This window comes from Symphalangus syndactylus, chromosome 6 (assembly GCF_028878055.3).
Source record: "Symphalangus syndactylus isolate Jambi chromosome 6, NHGRI_mSymSyn1-v2.1_pri, whole genome shotgun sequence".
NCBI classification, from domain to species: domain Eukaryota; kingdom Metazoa; phylum Chordata; class Mammalia; order Primates; family Hylobatidae; genus Symphalangus; species Symphalangus syndactylus.
This window is the reverse complement of record NC_072428.2, coordinates 92,171,292-92,189,921: the sequence shown is the minus strand read 5'-3', so window position 1 is coordinate 92,189,921 and position 18,630 is coordinate 92,171,292. Positions and strand designations below refer to the sequence as shown.

General features: G+C 38.5%; 1 protein-coding gene across 1 annotated transcript in view; it reads left to right on the top strand.

The window, feature by feature from the left end:
- Positions 1 to 16,713, top strand: part of RSBN1L (round spermatid basic protein 1 like) — a 97,809-nt gene extending 81,096 nt beyond the window's left edge. The window contains exons 5-8 of the mRNA XM_055283461.2: positions 2,091 to 2,233; positions 6,854 to 7,021; positions 12,046 to 12,154; positions 12,238 to 16,713. Coding sequence (XP_055139436.1) covers positions 2,091 to 2,233; positions 6,854 to 7,021; positions 12,046 to 12,154; positions 12,238 to 12,876 — 1,059 coding nt within the window. The 3' untranslated portion in view covers positions 12,877 to 16,713. The remainder of the gene's footprint in view (positions 1 to 2,090; positions 2,234 to 6,853; positions 7,022 to 12,045; positions 12,155 to 12,237) is intronic.
- Positions 16,714 to 18,630: the final 1,917 nt, after the last annotated feature.

Here is an 18,630-nt window from a genome sequence, read left to right as displayed (position 1 = left end):
GCAAATCTACACTGAAATTCAGGGTCCAGGTAAGCTGTGGAATGTGACAAGATTTCTAATACCACATAATCTATAGGACATCTCTTCTTTTATTACTTCTATTTGCTTGGTGTTTTTACCCTATATGTACATACATCTTTTTCTTCCCTTTCTCTTTAACCTTGTTCCATTCCTTTTTCTCTTTTCCTTTTAAACTTTTTGTTCCTTTTCTACTTCTCTCTAGTAGTTACATCATGGAATTAGGTTGCATTTATTATTGAATTATATTTAAAAATTACCAAATATTATTTAAATGGTTGCTTCAAATTTAATTCTCAAAGCACATGAACTAAATGCATTATTTCTCCTTTCCTTTCTTTTCCTTCCTCTTCCTCTTCCCCTTCCCCTTCCCCTTCCCCTTCCCCTTCCCTTTCCCTTTCCCTTTCCCTTTCCCTTTTTCCCTTTCCCTTTCCCTTTCCCTTTCTCTTTCCCTTCCTTTCTTTCGACGGGGTCCTGCTATGTTGCCCAGGCTAGTTTTGAAGTCCTGGGCTCAAGCAGTCCTCCTGCCTAAGCCTCCCAAAGTGCTGTGATTACAGACGTGAGCTATCCGCACCCAATCTAAATGCGTTGTTTCTAAAGAAATTTGACAAGCCTTTTTGAAAAGGGGGTGTGTGGTGAAAATTTTTTTTTTTTTTTTTAATTTTGTTCTCAACATTCCATGGACAGTGGCCCTCAGTTTCCTTCTTCCCTCTCTCTTTTTTTTTTTTTGGTTTCAGATGGAGTCTCGCTGTGTCATCCAGGCTAGAGGGCAGTGGTGCGATCTCGGCTCACTGCAACCTCTGCCTCCCAGGTTCAAGTGATTCTCATGCCTCAGCCTTTCGTGTAGCTGGGATTACAGACACACACTACCATGCTAGGCTGATTTTTTGTATTTTTAATAGAGACGAGGTTTCACCATGTTGCCCAGTCTGGTGTCAAACTCCTGAGCTCAGGTGATCTGCCTGCCTCAGCCTCCCAAAGTGTTGGGATTACAGGCGTGAGCCACCGTGCCTGGCCACCGTCTTCTCTTTTCTCTTCCCCTTCCCCTTCCCCTCTGTCTCTCATCTCGTCTGTCTCGTCTCGTCTCGCCTGGCCTGGCCTGGCCTGGCCTGAGCTGGCCTCGCCTCGCCTCCCCTCCTGTCCTCCCCTCTCCTGTCCTCTCCTCTCCCCTCCCCTCCCCTCCCCTCCCCTCTTCTCCTCTCCCCCCTCCCCCTTCTCCCTCTCCTCTCCCCTCCTCTCCCCCCTCCCCCCTCCCTCCCCCCTCTCCCTCCCCCCTCCCTCTCCTTTCATGCTTTGGAGTCTTGTTCTATCACCAGGCTGGAGTGCAGTGGCATGATCTCGCCTTACTGCAACCTCCGCCTCCCAGGTTCAAGCGATTCTCCTGCCTCAGCCTCCTGAGTAGCTGGGACTACAGGTGGGCACCACCACGCCCAGCTAATTTTTGTATTTTGTAGAGACGGGGTTTCACCATGTTGGCCAGGATGATCTCAATATCTTGACCTCGTGATCCGCCCGCCTCGGCCTCCCAAAGTGCTGGGATTACAGGCGTGAGCCAGTGCGCCCAGCCTTGTTCTTTCATTTTAAAATACTTTAATCTCTGGTTTAAGCCAACAACCTCTTCAAGAAACTACTAAACAGAAATATGTTTTGATTTTGTTTTTTTGTTTTGTTTTTAATTATCATTAATCAAAGAGGTATCCAGTTTTTAAACTCAAATTTAATTGTTCATTTTTATAGATTCTTATGAGCACTTGCTTATTTAGTCTGTTAACATCATATGATTTATATGGTAGAAGGAAGAATAACAAATGATGAATATAGTGATCATATCTCTAGCAGGGTAGGGGGGACAGAACCATCCAAGCATAATTATTTTCTTGGTGTGTTTGAAACAATTTTTTGAAGCAAAGTATATCAATATATAGGGATATATTCAATATTATGTATTTCAAGTGCTTAAGTATAAAGCTGTGTGTGAAAGTGTGTTTGTCAGGGGAACAATATTATTATTAACATACACTTGAAGATACATTTTGAAAATAATTACAATCTACATAATTATTTGTCTCCAGTGTACACTGCCATGGGGGACGCTATCTAGTCTAAAATTACAGAATCGAAAAGATAGTGATGATGGTCCCATCATGTGGGTTCGTCCAGGAGAACAAATGATCCCTGTGGCTGATATGCCAAAGTCACCTTTCAAAAGGAAAAGGTATGTTGTATACACATTTTTATTGGAGGAGATGAGTGTTTGTATGTTGGGGTGTGGATGGTAGTTGAAAATTGGAGGAGGCCGGGCGTGGTGGCTCACGCTTGTAATCCCAGCACTTTGGGAGGCCGAGGCGGGTGGATCACGAGGTCAGGAGATCGAGACCACGGTGAAACCCCGTCTCTACTAAAAATACAAAAAAATTAGCCGGGCGTGGTGGCGGGTGCCTTTAGTCCCAGCTACTGGGAGAGGCTGAGACAGGAGAATGGTGCGAACCCGGGAGTCGGAGTGAACCGAGATTGCGCCACTGCACTCCAGCCTGGGCGACAGAGCGAGACTCCGTCTCAAAAAAAAAAAAAAAAAAAAAAATTGGAGGAAGGCAAAGTTTAGAGCATAATTGGAATATAAATTTAAAAATAGCGATACGTGCTAATATAATTTGTTGTAAAACCTAAAATGTAAATAAGGCATGAGAAATGTAGGCAAATGACAAGCAATTGTAATGATGAATGGAAAAAATGTCATAAGATATAAACTATTTTAGAATAATATTCAGAACCTGTACTAAGAAGACTAAAATGTTTTGTGGAGGATATAAAATAAAATCAGAACAAATGGAAAGCCCTGCTGTGTTCTGGATAGGATAAAAATGATAGTTCTTTAAAATTTTCTGAATTTCAATTGGACTAACACTTCCAGTCCTAGATAAAATTATTTTAAAATTCATAAGGAAGTAAACTTTTCAGTGAAAGAGAAGATTAGAGGGAGCTTATGATACAGGATATTAAAAATTACTATGAAGTTCAAATAGATCATTGGAATAGGAGTCCAGAAATAGATCTAAGTATATTGGGAACTTAATATATGAGATAAGAGGGAAGAGGAAGATGTATTTAATGAATAATGCTGGCATATTTGGCTCTCATAAAAACAGAGGCAGAGGCCTTACCTTATACAAGAAGTAAATTAGAGAATTAAGCATCACAGATAAAACAGTTAAAATATTAGAATAAAGTTGTTTAAGCCTGGAGGAGACCTTCCTAAGCAAGACCAAACAATGCAGTGGCAATAGTATTTGGAGGGGAAGCGACATCAACAATGAAGTTCAAAATTATGATAGACTGGACTAAAATATTTGGAACTCATGACAGACCAAAGTTAATGTACAAAGAGCATTCTCAAGTGTAAACAACCCAGTAGAAAAATAACCTCAGGCAGTTAAGTTTATTTTAAAAGAACTATGAGATATTTTTATTCATTATATTGGCAGAAATTATGAATATAGCATTAATATTATAGGCTGGTAGGTATGTGAAGAAACAATTTTTTATCTATTGTTGACTGGAGGATGAGCTGCTGTAATTTTGTGAAAGTAATCAGGCAATAGATCATAAAATTTAACATAAAACTCTTTGATCTAGCACTCCTACTTTTGGGAATCCCAAGAAATAAAAACACGAAAGGTAAATAAATTTGTGGTAAGAAAAACATTTTCAAATGGTCTGAATGCCTGTCAATAGGGGAATGGTTGAATAGATTTCATACATTCTTATTCAAGAGTATAGTTAGGCCGGGTGCAGTGGCTCACGCCTGTAATCCCAGCACTTTGGGAGGCTGAGGCGGGCAGACTACCTGAAGTCAGGAGTTTGAAGATCAGCCTGGCCAACATGAGGAAACCCCGTCTCTGCTAAAAATAGAACAATTAGCTCAGCGTGGTGGGACATGCCTGTAATCCCAGCTGTTCAGGAGGCTGAGGCAGGAGAATTGCTTGAGCCTGGGAGATAGAGGTTGCAGTGAGCCCAGATCGCTTCACTGCACTCCAGCCTGGCCGATAGAGCGAGACTCTGTTTCAAAAAAAAAAAAAAAAGAGTATAGTGAAATACGCCAGATGCAGTGGCTCTTTCATGTAATCCTAGCACTTTGGGTGGCCGAGGTGGGAGGATAACTTGAATCTCAAGAGTTTGGGACCAGCCTGAGCAACATAGTGAGATGCCGCCTCTACAAAACAAATTAAAAAATTTAGCCAATGTGGTGTTACATGCCTGTAGCCCTAGCTACTCGGAAGGCTGAGTCAAGCAAGGAGTGCTTGAGCCCAGGAGTTTGAGGCTGCAGTAAGCTATGAGTAAATCACTGCACTGCAGCCTGGGAGACAGAACCAGACCCTATCTCTTAAAAAAAAAAAAATGGTGAAATAGCTAAAATAAAGTTTTAAAAAATGTCTTGATCTGGATGGATATTCATGACACTTGAAAACAGCCAAATGTAGAGTAATGTATCTAATATGATTTTGTTCTTATCCAAAGAAATAACAAAACCCTCCTGTGTGTGATTGTGTATTTATGTGAGCACAGAGAAAAGCGTGGAGAAAATGTACATTAGGTTAACGTCGATTGGAATGGGTGGAGATGATGCTAGGAGAGATGATAGCCTTTTGTTTTGTTTTGTTTTGTTTTGTTTTGTTTGTTTTTGAGACTGAGTCTTGCTCTGTCGCCAGGCTGGAGTGCAGTGGTGCAATCTTGGCTCACTGCAACTTCCACCTCCCAGGTTCAAACGATTCTCCTGCCTCAGCCTCCCGAGTAGCTGGGACTACAGGGGCACACCACCACACCCGGCTAATTTTTGTATTTGCAGTAGAGATGGGGTTTCACCATGTTGGCCAGGATGGTCTTGATCTCTTGATCTTGTGATCCTCCTGCCTTGGCCACCCAAAGTGCATAGGCGTGAGCCACCGTGCCCATCCTGATTATAACTTTTTAGATACCTAAAGATGGTTTTACCGGTTACAGTGATTATTAAGTTAAAAAGAAAATGGGGAAAAAGTCATTGAGTAAACTCTGGGTTGCATGATGGCAGGGACTTTGTTTGGTTTGTTACTAAGGTGTCTCTAGCACCTAAACACAGTGTCTGGTGCTTAATATTGGATGAATAAAATTTTACAGGTCAATTTGTAAGTTAGTAATAAATGATAAAATTGATGTGTTCTTCAGTGATTCTTTTTTTTTTTTTGAGATAGAGTCTAGCTCTGTCACCCAGGCTGGAGTGCAGTGGCACAATCTCGGCTCACTGCAACCTCTGCCTCCTGGGTTCAAGTGATTCTCCTGCCTCAGCCTCCTCAGTAGCTGGGATTAAAGGCATGCACCACCATTCCCAGCTCATTTTTGTATTTTTAATAGAGACGGGATTTCGCCGTTTTGGCCAGGCTGGTCTCAAACTCCTGACCTCAGGTGATCCACCTGCCTCGGCCTCCCAAAGTGCTAGGATTACAAGCGTGAGCCACTGTGTCCGGCCTCCTCAGTGATTCTTAATTTTTTTTTCTTTTTTTAGAATGTATGGGTCATTTTGAGAATCTGAAATTCTCTTCTCAGAACAATGCAGATAAATACAAACTTTTAGATGTACTTTAAGGGGGTTCACCACTACCTTGAGGAACTTCCATTCACTTCAGGGTATATAACCCATGGTATATACGATAATAATAGTCTAACAAAAACAGTGTCAGGCATTGTGTCAAGTGCAGTATAGTCTTAATTCATTAGAATGTGGTATTTATGCAGCTAAATTTGTGGGTTTGAGAACCTGTTAGGTTTCCAGAGGAAGCAATACCATCTGGCATTCTGACACATGTAGAACATTAATCACAAAGAACCAAAAAAAAAAACCATTATTATGTATATGTGTAATAAGACTGTAATGCAGGGGTGCACACAGAGTAGTTAAATAATAGAGATTAAGGGTGGGAAAGTAGAGAACCAGTAAGGAAGAGTGATCCCTTGGAAGATAGACAAGGATGAGAGGAGACAATTATGGGGGTAATACAGAGTTGCATCTGGAAGAAACAAAAACCGTAGAGGAAGATAAATAAAATGATGACTCTCTGCCAAAGAAATAATTCTTCTTACCCTTTTCCTTGCCTGCAGCAAAACTGGAGAGGTTTCTGCAATGAGTGAGGCTAAGTAGGCAGCAACTTCTGCGTGTATATGCATTCTAGAAGGAAAGTGGTGGAGGAGAGGGCCAGTGGGAAATGGCTGTCTTCCAAGACAGAGCTAAGGTTTTCCTTTCTACCTCCAATAAACCAAGCATGTTTTGTGGAAGCACTTATTGCTAGGTGTTTTATTGCTAAATCTATTTTTTGATCCTTCCCTCACTAGACAGACTTATAAACTCCCACAAGAGTGGGGTCCTCTTCTGTCTTATTTGCTATTGTCTCATTCACTGGCCCCAGTTCCTAGATAGTACCTAGCACATAGTATGTGTCCTATCAATATTGAATTAATCCCATTTGTTTCAGGTATATATCTATCTATCTTGTGTTACCCAAGAGATCTGAGTGGGGGCATGGTACCCAAACCCCAGGTAAAGATTCTGTGTATAGGGAAACTTGGGTAAACAACACCATTTGTAATTTAATTTTTTATCCATGTATTTCCTTACAACTGTTCCTTTTGTGAAGGTATATTAGAAAAATGAGGGTATCGTATTTGTGTTTTTGTTTGTGTTCATTTTAAAGATAGAATTTGATTTGAGAGCAGATTTCATATATTTTTGTCTGAATTATGTGATTATTGAATGTTTGATGGCAATTATCACTATATAAATGTAATTTTCTTTTTTTTAAAAAAATAGAACTACCAATGAAATAAAAAATCTTCAGTACCTACCTCGAACAAGTGAGCCCCGTGAGATGCTCTTTGAAGACAGGACAAGAGCTCATGCAGATCATATAGGACAAGGATTTGAACGACAGACTACAGCTGCTGTTGGAGTGCTGAAGGCTGTGCACTGTGGAGAGTGGTATATATAACTACTGCTATTTTAATGAAAGAATTTCTTGGCTTCTACAATTTTTCTTGGAAAATCTTAGTAATTCCTCCTTACTGTGGGAAAAAAGTTTCATTTTTTACCTGTATTTGGATATCTTCATTGTATAATTGTACTAAAGATCTTAAATTGCTAGAATCTGGCTGGGCGGGGTGGCTCACACCTGCAATCCCAGCACTTTGGGAGGTCGAGGTGGGTGGATCACAAGGTCAGGAGATCAAGACCAGCCTGGCCAATATGGTGAAACCCCATCTCTACTAAAAATACAAAAGTTAGCCAGGCGTGGTGGCGCGTGCCTGTAGTCCCAGCCACTTGGGAGGCTGAGGCAGGAGAATTGCTCGAACCCGGGAGGCCGAGGGTGCAGTGAGCCAAGATCACGCCACTGCACTCCAGCCTGGGTGACAGAGCAAGACTCCATCTCAAACAAAAACAAAAACTAATAAATTGCTAGAATCTAGGTTTCATCATTTGGATTAACTGAAATAATTAATTTCATGTTCTAAGTGACTAGATGTGAAAAAAATTAAGGTAAAAGAAAAGCTAAGGCTTACCTGGTGGATATACTGTATGCCTGTTTACAAATGTCGTTTAATTTTTCTCAACTGCTTTTTGCTGCATATTTATCACATAAGGAAACTGAGGCTCAGGGCTGTCAAATAATTTTCTTACAGTCATATAGTTAATAAATGGTAGAGCTGAGACTGATTTCAATCTGATTCCATACTCTTTTGTTTTTTCTTCCTCCTGCTTTGCTGTACCCTTTCTGAGGTTTGGTTTCTCTTTATTATGTATTTGCCTTTCTGTATTCTTCTTTTTTCCAGCTTTGCTTACCAGTTTCACTTTGAATATTTTGACAGATTAAAAAATAGATTATTCTTTTTAATATACTTGAGGTGTCATCTCATCCATTAAATAACTTTCATTTATTACATTGATAAAACATATAAAGCAAAGTTATTGTAATTTTGCGGCCAGGTGTGATGACTCACGCCTGTAATTCCAGCACTTTGGGAGGCCGAAGTGGGTGGGATCACCTGAGGTCAGGAGTTCGAGACCAGCCTGGACAACATGGTGAAACCTCGTCTCTGTTGAAAATACAAAAATTAGCTGGGGCCAGGTGCGGTGGCTCACAACTGTAATCCCAGCACTTTCGGAGGCTGAGGTGGGCAGATCAGGAGGTCAGGAATTCAACACCAGCCTGACCAACATGGTAAAACCCCATCTCTACTAAAAATACACACATACACAAAAATTAGCCGGGCATGGTGGCACGTGCCTGTAATCCTAGCTACTCAGGAGGCTGAGGCAGGAGAAATTGCTTGAACCCAGGAGGCAGAGGTTGCAGTGAGCCGAGATCGTGCCACTGCACTTCAGCCTGGGGCGACAAGAGCAAAACTCCGTCCCGCCACCAAAAAAAAAAAAAATAAATAATTTTGCTTGCTTAGATTTTTGTTTTCCAAAATCGAGTATTGTTTGGGTGTGAAATGTGAGTTGGAATATGCTATTTTGCTTATTAGAGCCATTTAAAAAAATTTTTTTTTTCTTTGATAGGGCCTCACTCTGTTGCCCAGGCTATAGTTCAGTGGTGCTGTCATGGCTCACAGCAGCCTTGACCACCCAGGCTCAAGCAAGCCTCCTGCCTCAGCCTCCTGAGTAGCTAGGACTACAGCCACACACCACCACATCCAGTGAATATTTATTTATTTTTACATTCTGTTTATTTTTATTACTGTTCCTTGCAGAGCAGGACTAACTCATAGGCAGTGTGTCCAGAGTTGGCCTATTTTAAATTTTTTGTAGAGACAAGGTCTTGCTCTGTTGCCCAGGCTGGGATCTCAAAGTGCTAGGATTACAGGTGCGAAACACTGCACCTGGCCTTATTAGAGCAGTTTAATTTTTTTAAAAAAGTAGAAACAGGCCAGGTGCAGTGGCTCATGCCAGTAATCCCAGCACTTTTGGAGGCCGAGGCAGGTAGATCACTTGAAGTTAGGAGTTCAAGACCAGCCTGGCCAACATGGTGAAACCTTGCCTCTCCTAAAAATACAAAAATTAGCTGGGCATGCATGCCTATAACGCCAGCTATTTGGGAGGCTGAGGCACAAGAATTGCTTGAACCTGGGAGGTGGAGGTTGCAGTGAGCCGAGATCATGCTGTATTTCACAGATTTTGCTATTGCATTTTCATTTCAGTTCAGGATATCTCTAATTCCTGTTTGATTTATTTTTTAACCCACGGGTTATCGAGAAGTGTTGTTTAGTTTCCAATATTTGAGGATTTTTTTTCCAGATTTTTGTTTTGGTGTTTTTCATTTCTAATTTAATTTCTTGTGGTCAGGGAACGTATTCTGTATGATTTTAGTGCTTCTGAATTTCTTGGGGTTTGTTTTATGGACCATCTTGATGAATTTTTATATGTCCACTTTAAAAAATGTGTATTTTGGCTAGGCGCGGTGGCTAACAACTGTAATCTCAGCATTTTGGGAGGCCAAGGTGGGCGGATCACCTGAGGTCAGGAGTTCCAGACCAGCCTGGGCAACATGGTGAAACCCCATCTGTACGAAAAATACAAAAATTAGCTGGGTGTGGTGGTGCACGCATGTAATCCCATCTCCTCGGGAGGCTGAGGCACAAGAATCGCTTAAACCTAGGAGGTGAAGGTTGCAGTGAGCTAAGATTGCACCACTGCACTCCAGCCTGGGCGATTGACGTGAGACTCTGTCTCAAAAAAAAAAAAGTGTATTTTTCTGTTGTTTGGGATGTAGTGCTCTATAAATTAAGAACAATTAAGTCAACTTTGTTGATAGTGAATGTGGTTCACTTCTTTTATATTCTCACTTATTTTTGTCTACTTGTTAATTTGCAACTTTAATATTGGATTTGCCTATTTTTCCTGTCAGTTTTTCTAGTTTTTGCTCTATTTTTTCTTTTGTGACAGCTTTATCAAGCCATGATCACATATCATACAATTCACCCCTTTAAAGTGTACAGTTGAATAGTTTTTAGTATATTCACAGAGTTGTGCAACCACCACCAAAATGATAGAACATTTTCATCACCTCAAAAAGGAACTACACCTTTTAGCCATCACCTCCCCAATCCTCCATTCTCCATCCTCCCAGCCCTAGGCAAGCACTAATTTACTTTCTGTCTATAGGTATATGTGTATCCTTAACATCTAATATAAATGGAATCACATAACGTGGTCTTTTGTGATTAGCTTCTTTCACTTAGCGTAGTGTTTTGAAGGTCGTTCCATATAGTTTGAAGCTATGTTCTTAGACAAGTACACATTTAGGATTGTTATTCTTGATGAATTGACCGCTTTTTTCATTATAAAGTGCCCTTTTTATCCTTGGTAATATTCCTTGTCCTGAAACTTTGTTAATATAGCCAATTCAGCCTTCTTATGATTTGTATTTACATGCTATATCTTTTCCCATTCATTTTTCTTTTAACTTATCTGTATATATTATTGTTACATGTAGATAGATATCATATAGTTGGGTCTTACTTTTTTTTAACCCAGTGACAATCTCTGTCTTTTAATTGGAGTATTTAGATTATTTATATTTAATAGAAATATTAGTAAATTTGGTTTTAAATTTATGATCTTGCTTTTTCCAATTTGCTTGTTTATTCTTTATTCTTTTGTTTCCCTTTTTCTTGTCATTTTTAAGCATTCCATTTTACCTCCATGATTTGGTTAGTAGCTTGTAGCTCTGTGGGTTTTTTTTTTTTATTTCATTGTTGTCAACTTACCACCATCTACCTTCAAATAATATGAGACTTCTTTGTGTAATGCGTAAGAACCTTTCAATAGTATACTTCCATTTATTCCCTCCCCCCTCACATTTCTGGCCTTTGTGCTAATTGTCATGTATTTTACTTGTACATATGCTATAAACCACATGATGTATGTTATTTTGCCTTAAAGAATCATTTCTAGAGAGATCTCTTTAAATGAGAATAAAACCTCTTTCATATTTATCATTAGGTGTGCTGTACATTCCTTTTCATAGATCTACATTTTCATTTAAGTATCATTTTCCTTCAGCCTGAAGAAATTCCTTTAGCAGTCTTTGTTATGCTGTTTTCCCGGTGACAGATTCTCTCAGCTTTTATTTGAACATGTTTTTATTTCACATTTTTGGAGGATATTTTTGGTGGACACAGAATTCTAGATTGACTTTTTCTTCTAATACTTTAAAAGTAGTCCATTCTCTTCAGGCTTGCATTGTCTTTGATAAGTCTATGATCATTCTTATCCTTCTTTCTCTGTATATAATGTATTACATGATTCTCAGATTTTCTCTTTTATCACTGGTTTTTAGAAATTTAGTTATGATTTGCCTTCATATGATTTTCTTTATGTTGTTTGGAATTTTATTCCAAAATCCATTTTTTAGCATCTCTGTAAAAATGTATTTATATATTCCTAATTAATTGAAGAATTTGAGAATTTTTTAGAATTATATTTAAAGGCATGAGTAACCTCAGCAAACACCAAGTTTATTAGTACCTTTCTAATGAAGTCTCTTAATTTATAAAGTTTTTTAAGAGTTTTATACTTCAGTATAGTTATATGTATCTTCTATGGAAAAAAAATACTCCCTTTTCCTCATATTTACTTCTAATTTTTATGTAGTGTTTTCAACTTTAGCACTTAAATTTATGAAGCATTGATCTTATTCTTCAAACAGAACACTTAATTTTCTTGGTTTGTATAATTTACCAATTCAGATCATTTCAATTTTCCAAACTCTTGTGACAAATATTTATATAAAAATGAAGTCAGGTTTTAATCTGTGTCTAGGTTGAAAGTCACGATGTTGGCCCTTTCTTTAAATATGTGAAATGGCTTTCCAATTAACAGTTTAACTTTATTAAGGGGACAGTACTATGGTATTGACCATAAATTATTTTTGCTTTGAGTTTAATAAGGACTCAAAAGAGTGAAGCATTTATGGCAGATTCTTGTTATCTCATTTTCTTTTTTAGGCCTGATCAACCCCGTATAACCAAAGATGTAATTTGTTTTCATGCTGAAGATTTCTTAGAAGTAGTTCAACGAATGCAGTTAGATTTACATGAACCTCCACTGTCCCAGGTATTTTTAATACACTTACTGTCTTTGGTTTAGTTTTTATTATGAAGAGACTTATTTGTATTTCTTGTTTTATTATTTTTTAGTGTGTCCAGTGGGTTGATGATGCAAAACTGAATCAACTGAGGAGGGAAGGCATTCGCTATGCCAGGATTCAGCTATATGATAATGACATTTATTTTATTCCAAGGAATGTTGTTCATCAGTTCAAGACAGTTTCAGCTGTATGCAGTTTAGCATGGCATATTCGGCTCAAATTATATCATTCAGAGGAGGACACTTCTCAGAATACAGCTGCTCATGAAACAGGCACATCATCAGATTCCACATCATCTGTTCTTGGACCTCACACTGACAACATGATTTGTGCTGTAAGCAAAGCCTCCTTGGATTCTGTTTTTTCAGATAAACTTCATTCTAAATATGAATTACAGCAGATTAAACATGAACCTATTGCATCTGTAAGAATCAAGGAAGAACCTGTGAATGTTAATATTCCTGAAAAGACTAGAGCACTGAATAATATGGATGGCAAGAATGTTAAAGCAAAATTGGATCATGTTCAATTTCCAGAATTTAAGATTGACATGGATTCTAAATTTGAAAATAGCAACAAAGATTTAAAGGAAGAATTGTGCCCTGGAAATCTAAGTCTAGTTGATACAAGGCAACACAGTTCAGCACATTCAAATCAAGATAAAAAAGACGATGACATTTTGTGCTAAATTTGCATATACCATCTAAAATCCTTTTTTTAAAAAATTTAATAATGTAATAAAGATTCATGAATTCTGAAAGCAAGCCAAGGACTTGCTCCTATGTCTGTTACAAAACATAGTTTATGTAGCTTTGTAACATTCCTCAGTGCCTGTCCATAACTGTGAAGTATTAAGCACTTAGGGCCAGATGCACTGTAAACATTGCAGGTTTAAACATAAAGAAGTCTTTAAAAAAAAAATCATTTACGTTGGAATTTTAGGTTTTAGAATAGAGCTGACATTAACATATATATATATAAATATATATATATTTTGTAATATGAGCCAGAATTCTTTTTCAACAATTTAAAGCTTTTCCATAGAGCTTATTTATATCCTTTTTTTTCATTTTAAATGTGTCAGCACTGTAGTGTAAATAGCTTTTAAATATCTTTTTAGTGTGATTTATACTGAAATGTGAGCCACTTAATAAAGGTTCATATTAATAAATATGTTTTCTGTTGAGTCTGTAAAGACACACTGACAATTCATTTAAGTCATTTGTTTGATATGATTCTCTGCTGGTATATCCATTTAGTGTGGTATTGTAGTGCAAATGTACGTAATTCAAATCTAGTAAATATTTAAGTTCCCCACACTATGCAGGCTTTTTTTTTTTTTTTTTTTGATACGGAGTTTCATTCTGTCACCAGGCTGGAGTTCAGTGGCGCGATCTCGGCTCACTGCAACATTTGCCTCTCGGGTTCAAGTGATTCTCCTGCCTCAGCCTCCTGAGTAGCTGGGACTACAGGCATGCACCACGACACCCAGCTAATTTTTGTATTTTTAGTAGAGATGGGGTTTCATCATGTTGGCCAAGATGGCCTTGATCTCTTGACCTCATGATCCACCCACCTTAGCCTCCCAAAGTGCTGGGATTGCAGGCGTGAGCCACAGTGCCCAGCCTGTGCAGGCATTTTTAGCAACCAAGACTCAGTTAAGAAAGTGTGCGTCTGTGTGTGTGTGAATGTGTATATATATATCATATATTGCATAATTTTCTTAAATTGCTGAATAAGATGAATATGTGAAATTCCTTAGCCCTTCTCCCCGGAATACATTGAAAAAAGTATTATATTAAACTATTAAGAAAGCAGTTTAGGTAATAGAAACAGTTTTAGAAAGTTGGGGAAACAAGGTATGTTAATGATAACAAAGGCTTCTAACTAATAAAGTTACGTGGCCAGATTACATAGCCTACCATAGATTTTTTTTGTTGTGTATGGGATGATAAGTTTAGAGAATTTTCTTACTAGTAAGTACGTTTACTAAGTAATAGCTAAGTATAAAATCTTTAGTTACAGAAAGCTTAATTGTGAGCATTTAAAATTCTTTTACATTTTTCTTGCAGAATGGGAGAAAAATATGGCAAATATAGGACTAAAATAAGGGCAATGACAATGACTCAACTGCCATATAGAGATATAACTAACAAAATACTTTGTGGTACCTCATCTCTCTCAGGATCTCCTCCCAACCCTAGCAAGGCAAACAACTTGGAGTACTTCCTTTTCAAAAGAAGTTCTAGAAATTAAATTGAGGTAGGAGACAGATTGATAGTGCCTAACTAAAGATGAGTAAAACAGATCTCTTTAATGATAGACCCACTATTTGACACTGCTTCCACTATTGTAATTAAAAGTCAGAAGTCTTTGATGTATGTGTTGCTGTAAGAAACTCTGCTCATTGCAAATCTATTTTGTTTGTTTTTGGTATTATTCTGGGCACATACTTTGGTTGATGACTTTCAATTGGGGTTCTTTATGCTGCCTTTTGGGTTACTGTTGGTATTTCCATTTCTGGCTTAATTTATGGTAACCATCAAAACTGCTTATATTTCTGGTTAGGGCGAAGCCATTTAGGAAGAAGCATTTCACCAGGACAAGTAAAAGTTAATTGCAGCAGTGATGTCAGTTTTGGCCTCTAGTTTAATAAAAGGATAGGCAAATATAGGAAATCTTCATGGTTTGTAGGAAATCAGTGTTTGCAGCAGAGGAAGTTTCATGGGATAGGGAAAGTATAAATCAAGATAGTAAGGGTTTTGTTTTATATGTCATTGTCTTACCGTGCTCCCCACCTGTTTAATCTGTTTTAAGCTAAATTTATGGATTTGCACCTACCTTTTCGAGTGACAAAAGTTCTTAACAAACCAGTATTGAGAAATAAGAAGGGATGTGGTTAAAATGGTTTTCTGTTTCTCTTTAAAGTTGAAGAATGATATATTTAACAAGAGATGTGTTTTATTTCCAGTAGCATATCTACATGGATGCATTGAGGTCATACTGTGAGAAAATGTCTTTAGGGTATCCCTCCAAAATATGAGCCTTAAACTTTTTAACTTAAAGGAAGGCATATCTAAAAACAACCATAGTGGTTGCTTTTAGGTATAGTTTCCTGTATAACCTATAGTCAGACTTATCTGTAATATGAAAATTTAATTGTGTTAAAAATGCATACATTGGCCGGGTACAGTGGCTCATGCCTGTAATCCCAGCACTTAGGGAGGCCGAGGCGGGTGGATCACGAGGTCAGGAGTTTGAGACCAGTCTGGCCAACATGGTGAAACCCCGTCTCTACTAAAAATACAAAAAAAATTAGCTGGGTGTGGTGGCGTGCGCCTGTAATCCCAGCTACTCGGGAGGCTGAGGCAGAGGAATTGCTTGAACTGGGGAGGTGAAGGTTGCAGTGAGCCGAGATCGTGCCACTGCCCTCCAGCCTGGGCGACAGAGTGAGACTCCGTCTCAAAAAAAAAAAAAAAAAAAAAAAAAAAATGCATACATCTCTGAAGGTAAAGTATAAATCAGTGGGCTCAAGATTTGCAGGTACAGCCTTGTTATTGCCTTCAATAATGCTTACGTTCCTTGTCTTATGGGTTATAATTTTCAAATCCTCTTCAGATACAACCTGAGAACTTGTTGACTACCTTTGTTACATGCAAAACTTTTCTATTTTAATATTGCATTATATTAATGGTTTTGTAGTTAGTACATTCCAGTTCTTTATCTAAATACAAGCTTTTTGCTTTTATTTCCGGTTTCTTGGACCAGAACAATAAAGTACGTAAGACATAGTTTCTATATGGTCACATACTATATAGAATAAAGAATTGTTATGTAAATTATTAAATGGGTATATAGACCTTTACATAAAAACTAAGGTACCTCAGTGGAATCTGCTATAGTGCTTCCCCCTCCCTACCCCTCCATTTTGTTTATAACCTTTTAGCTATCTAAATAATACATATTCCATACTCAGGTTAGCTGGTTAGCTAGCAAAAGAATTAACATTTGTGATATTTACTTGCAAACTTTACTGAAGCCATATTCATTATCTTCCTTGTCACCAAGGCTGTTGACCTTAAATAAACATTAAGTTGATTTTGCACAACACTGTATATGTGTGTGTGCATGTGCCTGTTTCTGTGTGTGTATGTTTGTGGGAAATAATTATGTTTGTTTCCACATGTATTCATTTTTAATGCATTCTGTAACTTTTCTTGAGTGGTGGTCATTGAGGGTTGGGAAGATTTTATTTTTTAAGTTGTTGTTAAGGTATTTCATTAGTGTTCCTGAGTGTAAAACAGTTTTTTCCCAAATACTTATGGCAGATAAGAGCATTTTTGTAAATAATAAATTAGCACCGTTTGGGTAAATTTGCATTATTTTTTGGACAGGTTCATTGTCATGTAAAAACTATCTCAAAATTCATTTTACATTTAGCAAAGGTGCAACATTTGTTTTTGGAGTTTGAGAGATACTTTCCTTGTCTTCCATCTTTCAATAAATACTAAAATTGATAACCACAGTCTTTTTACTTTTGTAATTATTTTCTTAAAATTGACTTTTAATCTTGTCAACTTTAAAAGTTCTTTTCTGTCTTCAGTAGAAACCATAAAATCTTGAATTGATTCCAATTTGAAAATTTTTTTTACTCTTAAAGCTAATTATCAAAAGTTGACTTAACGCTAACAGAGACAGATACTGAGGATTATCTTAAGGTCACTAAACTAGGTATGGGCGCTGCGAATGGTATGATAAATACCTCTCTTGTCCCACCAGACATAACAATTTCTGTCCCAGGAAGGGAAGACAAAAGTGCCATTCTTTTCAAAATACTTTTAGGCTGCTAAAACATGATGGGTTTTAGGTGTGGTAGAATAGATCTCACTCTCTTACTTGATGTAACTACATTTATATGTCAACAAAATTTTACTGATTTTAGACTGCATTGCCTGTTTTAGGAAAGAGTTATGTTTGAGGTTTGGCACTGACAGTACACTTCAGATATGATAATTAAGAGGACAACTCAGGAGAGCTTGTAAGTCCTTTTGCCTTCTGTCCTGGCTTTTCTTTTCTTTCTGTAACCCAGTACATACTACAGATGGAAATGATTGCTTTTTAGAACGTCAGGCACACACAGCCTAAAAACAAAGGTGTCTTTTCCTTGTAGCTTTATAGGCGTTGTATAGCAGTCATATCTCTGCTGAGAGAGCAGGGAAAGGAGGAGAAAACATCCTGCATTTCAGGTTATCTTCCCTTCCAGCTCTTCTTGGACTTCAGACCCAATCAGGGAATATGAATGAGCTGAGAACAAAATATGGGCTGGGCGAGTAGAATTTATGTTAACTAGAAATTAAAATTTATAACTTGGATGTTTTATTACTATGATCTGCCTACTAAGAACTGCACTGTGAACATGTGAGAACTCTGGATCATTCTGTACATTTTGAAATTCAAAACTTACGCATCTATGTTGTTAGAATGTTAAATCTACACTTTAAAGTTCATTGCTGTTGTACTACTTAAGACTACTTGGCCGGGCGCGGTGGCTCACACCTGTAATCCCAGCACTTTGGGAGGCCGAGGTGGGTGGATCACGAGGTCAGGAGATCGAGACCATCCTGGCTAACACAGTGAAACCCCGTCTCTACTAAAAAATACAAAAAATTAGCTGGGCATGGTGGTGGGTGCCTGTAGTCCCAGCTACTCGGGAGACTGAGGCAGGAGAACGGCCTGAACCCAGGAGGCAGAGCTTGCAGTGAGCAGATATTGCGCCACTGCACTCCAGCCTGGGTGACAGAGACTCTGTCTCAAAAAAAAAAAAAAAAAATGACCACTAAGTGTGCAGACTCAGAGGCAAATTAATATTATAGTCGCACAACCTGGCCAACATGGCAAAACCCTGTCTCTACTAAAAATATAAAAATTAGACGGGTGTGGTGACACACACCTGTAGTCCCAAGCTACTCGGGAGGCTGAGGCAGGAGAATCACTTGAACCCAGGAGGCGGAGGTTGCAGTGAGCCGAGATTGTGCCATTGCACTCCAGCCTGGGTGACAGAGCAAGACTCAGTCTCAAAACAATATTATAGTCACAAATGTTGTGTAATACAGTGTTGAGAAACTTACTTGGACAGACAGTTTGATCCTTCTGCCCCGCCAACCCAAAGTTTTTTCTTGAAATTTTGTCAACTAAGCCAGATTTTTACCTGAAACATCTCAAATCTGTCGTTTTTAAAAATACCTTTATCTTGGCCGGGCGCGGTGGCTCACACTTGCAATTCCAGCACTTTGGGAGGCCGAGGCGGGCGGATCCCGAGGTCAGGAGATCGAGACCACGGTGAAACCCCGTCTCTACTAAAAATACAAAAAATTAGCCGGGCGTGGTGGCGGGCGCCTGTAGTCCCAGCTACTCAGAGAGGCTGAGGCAGGAGAATGGCGTG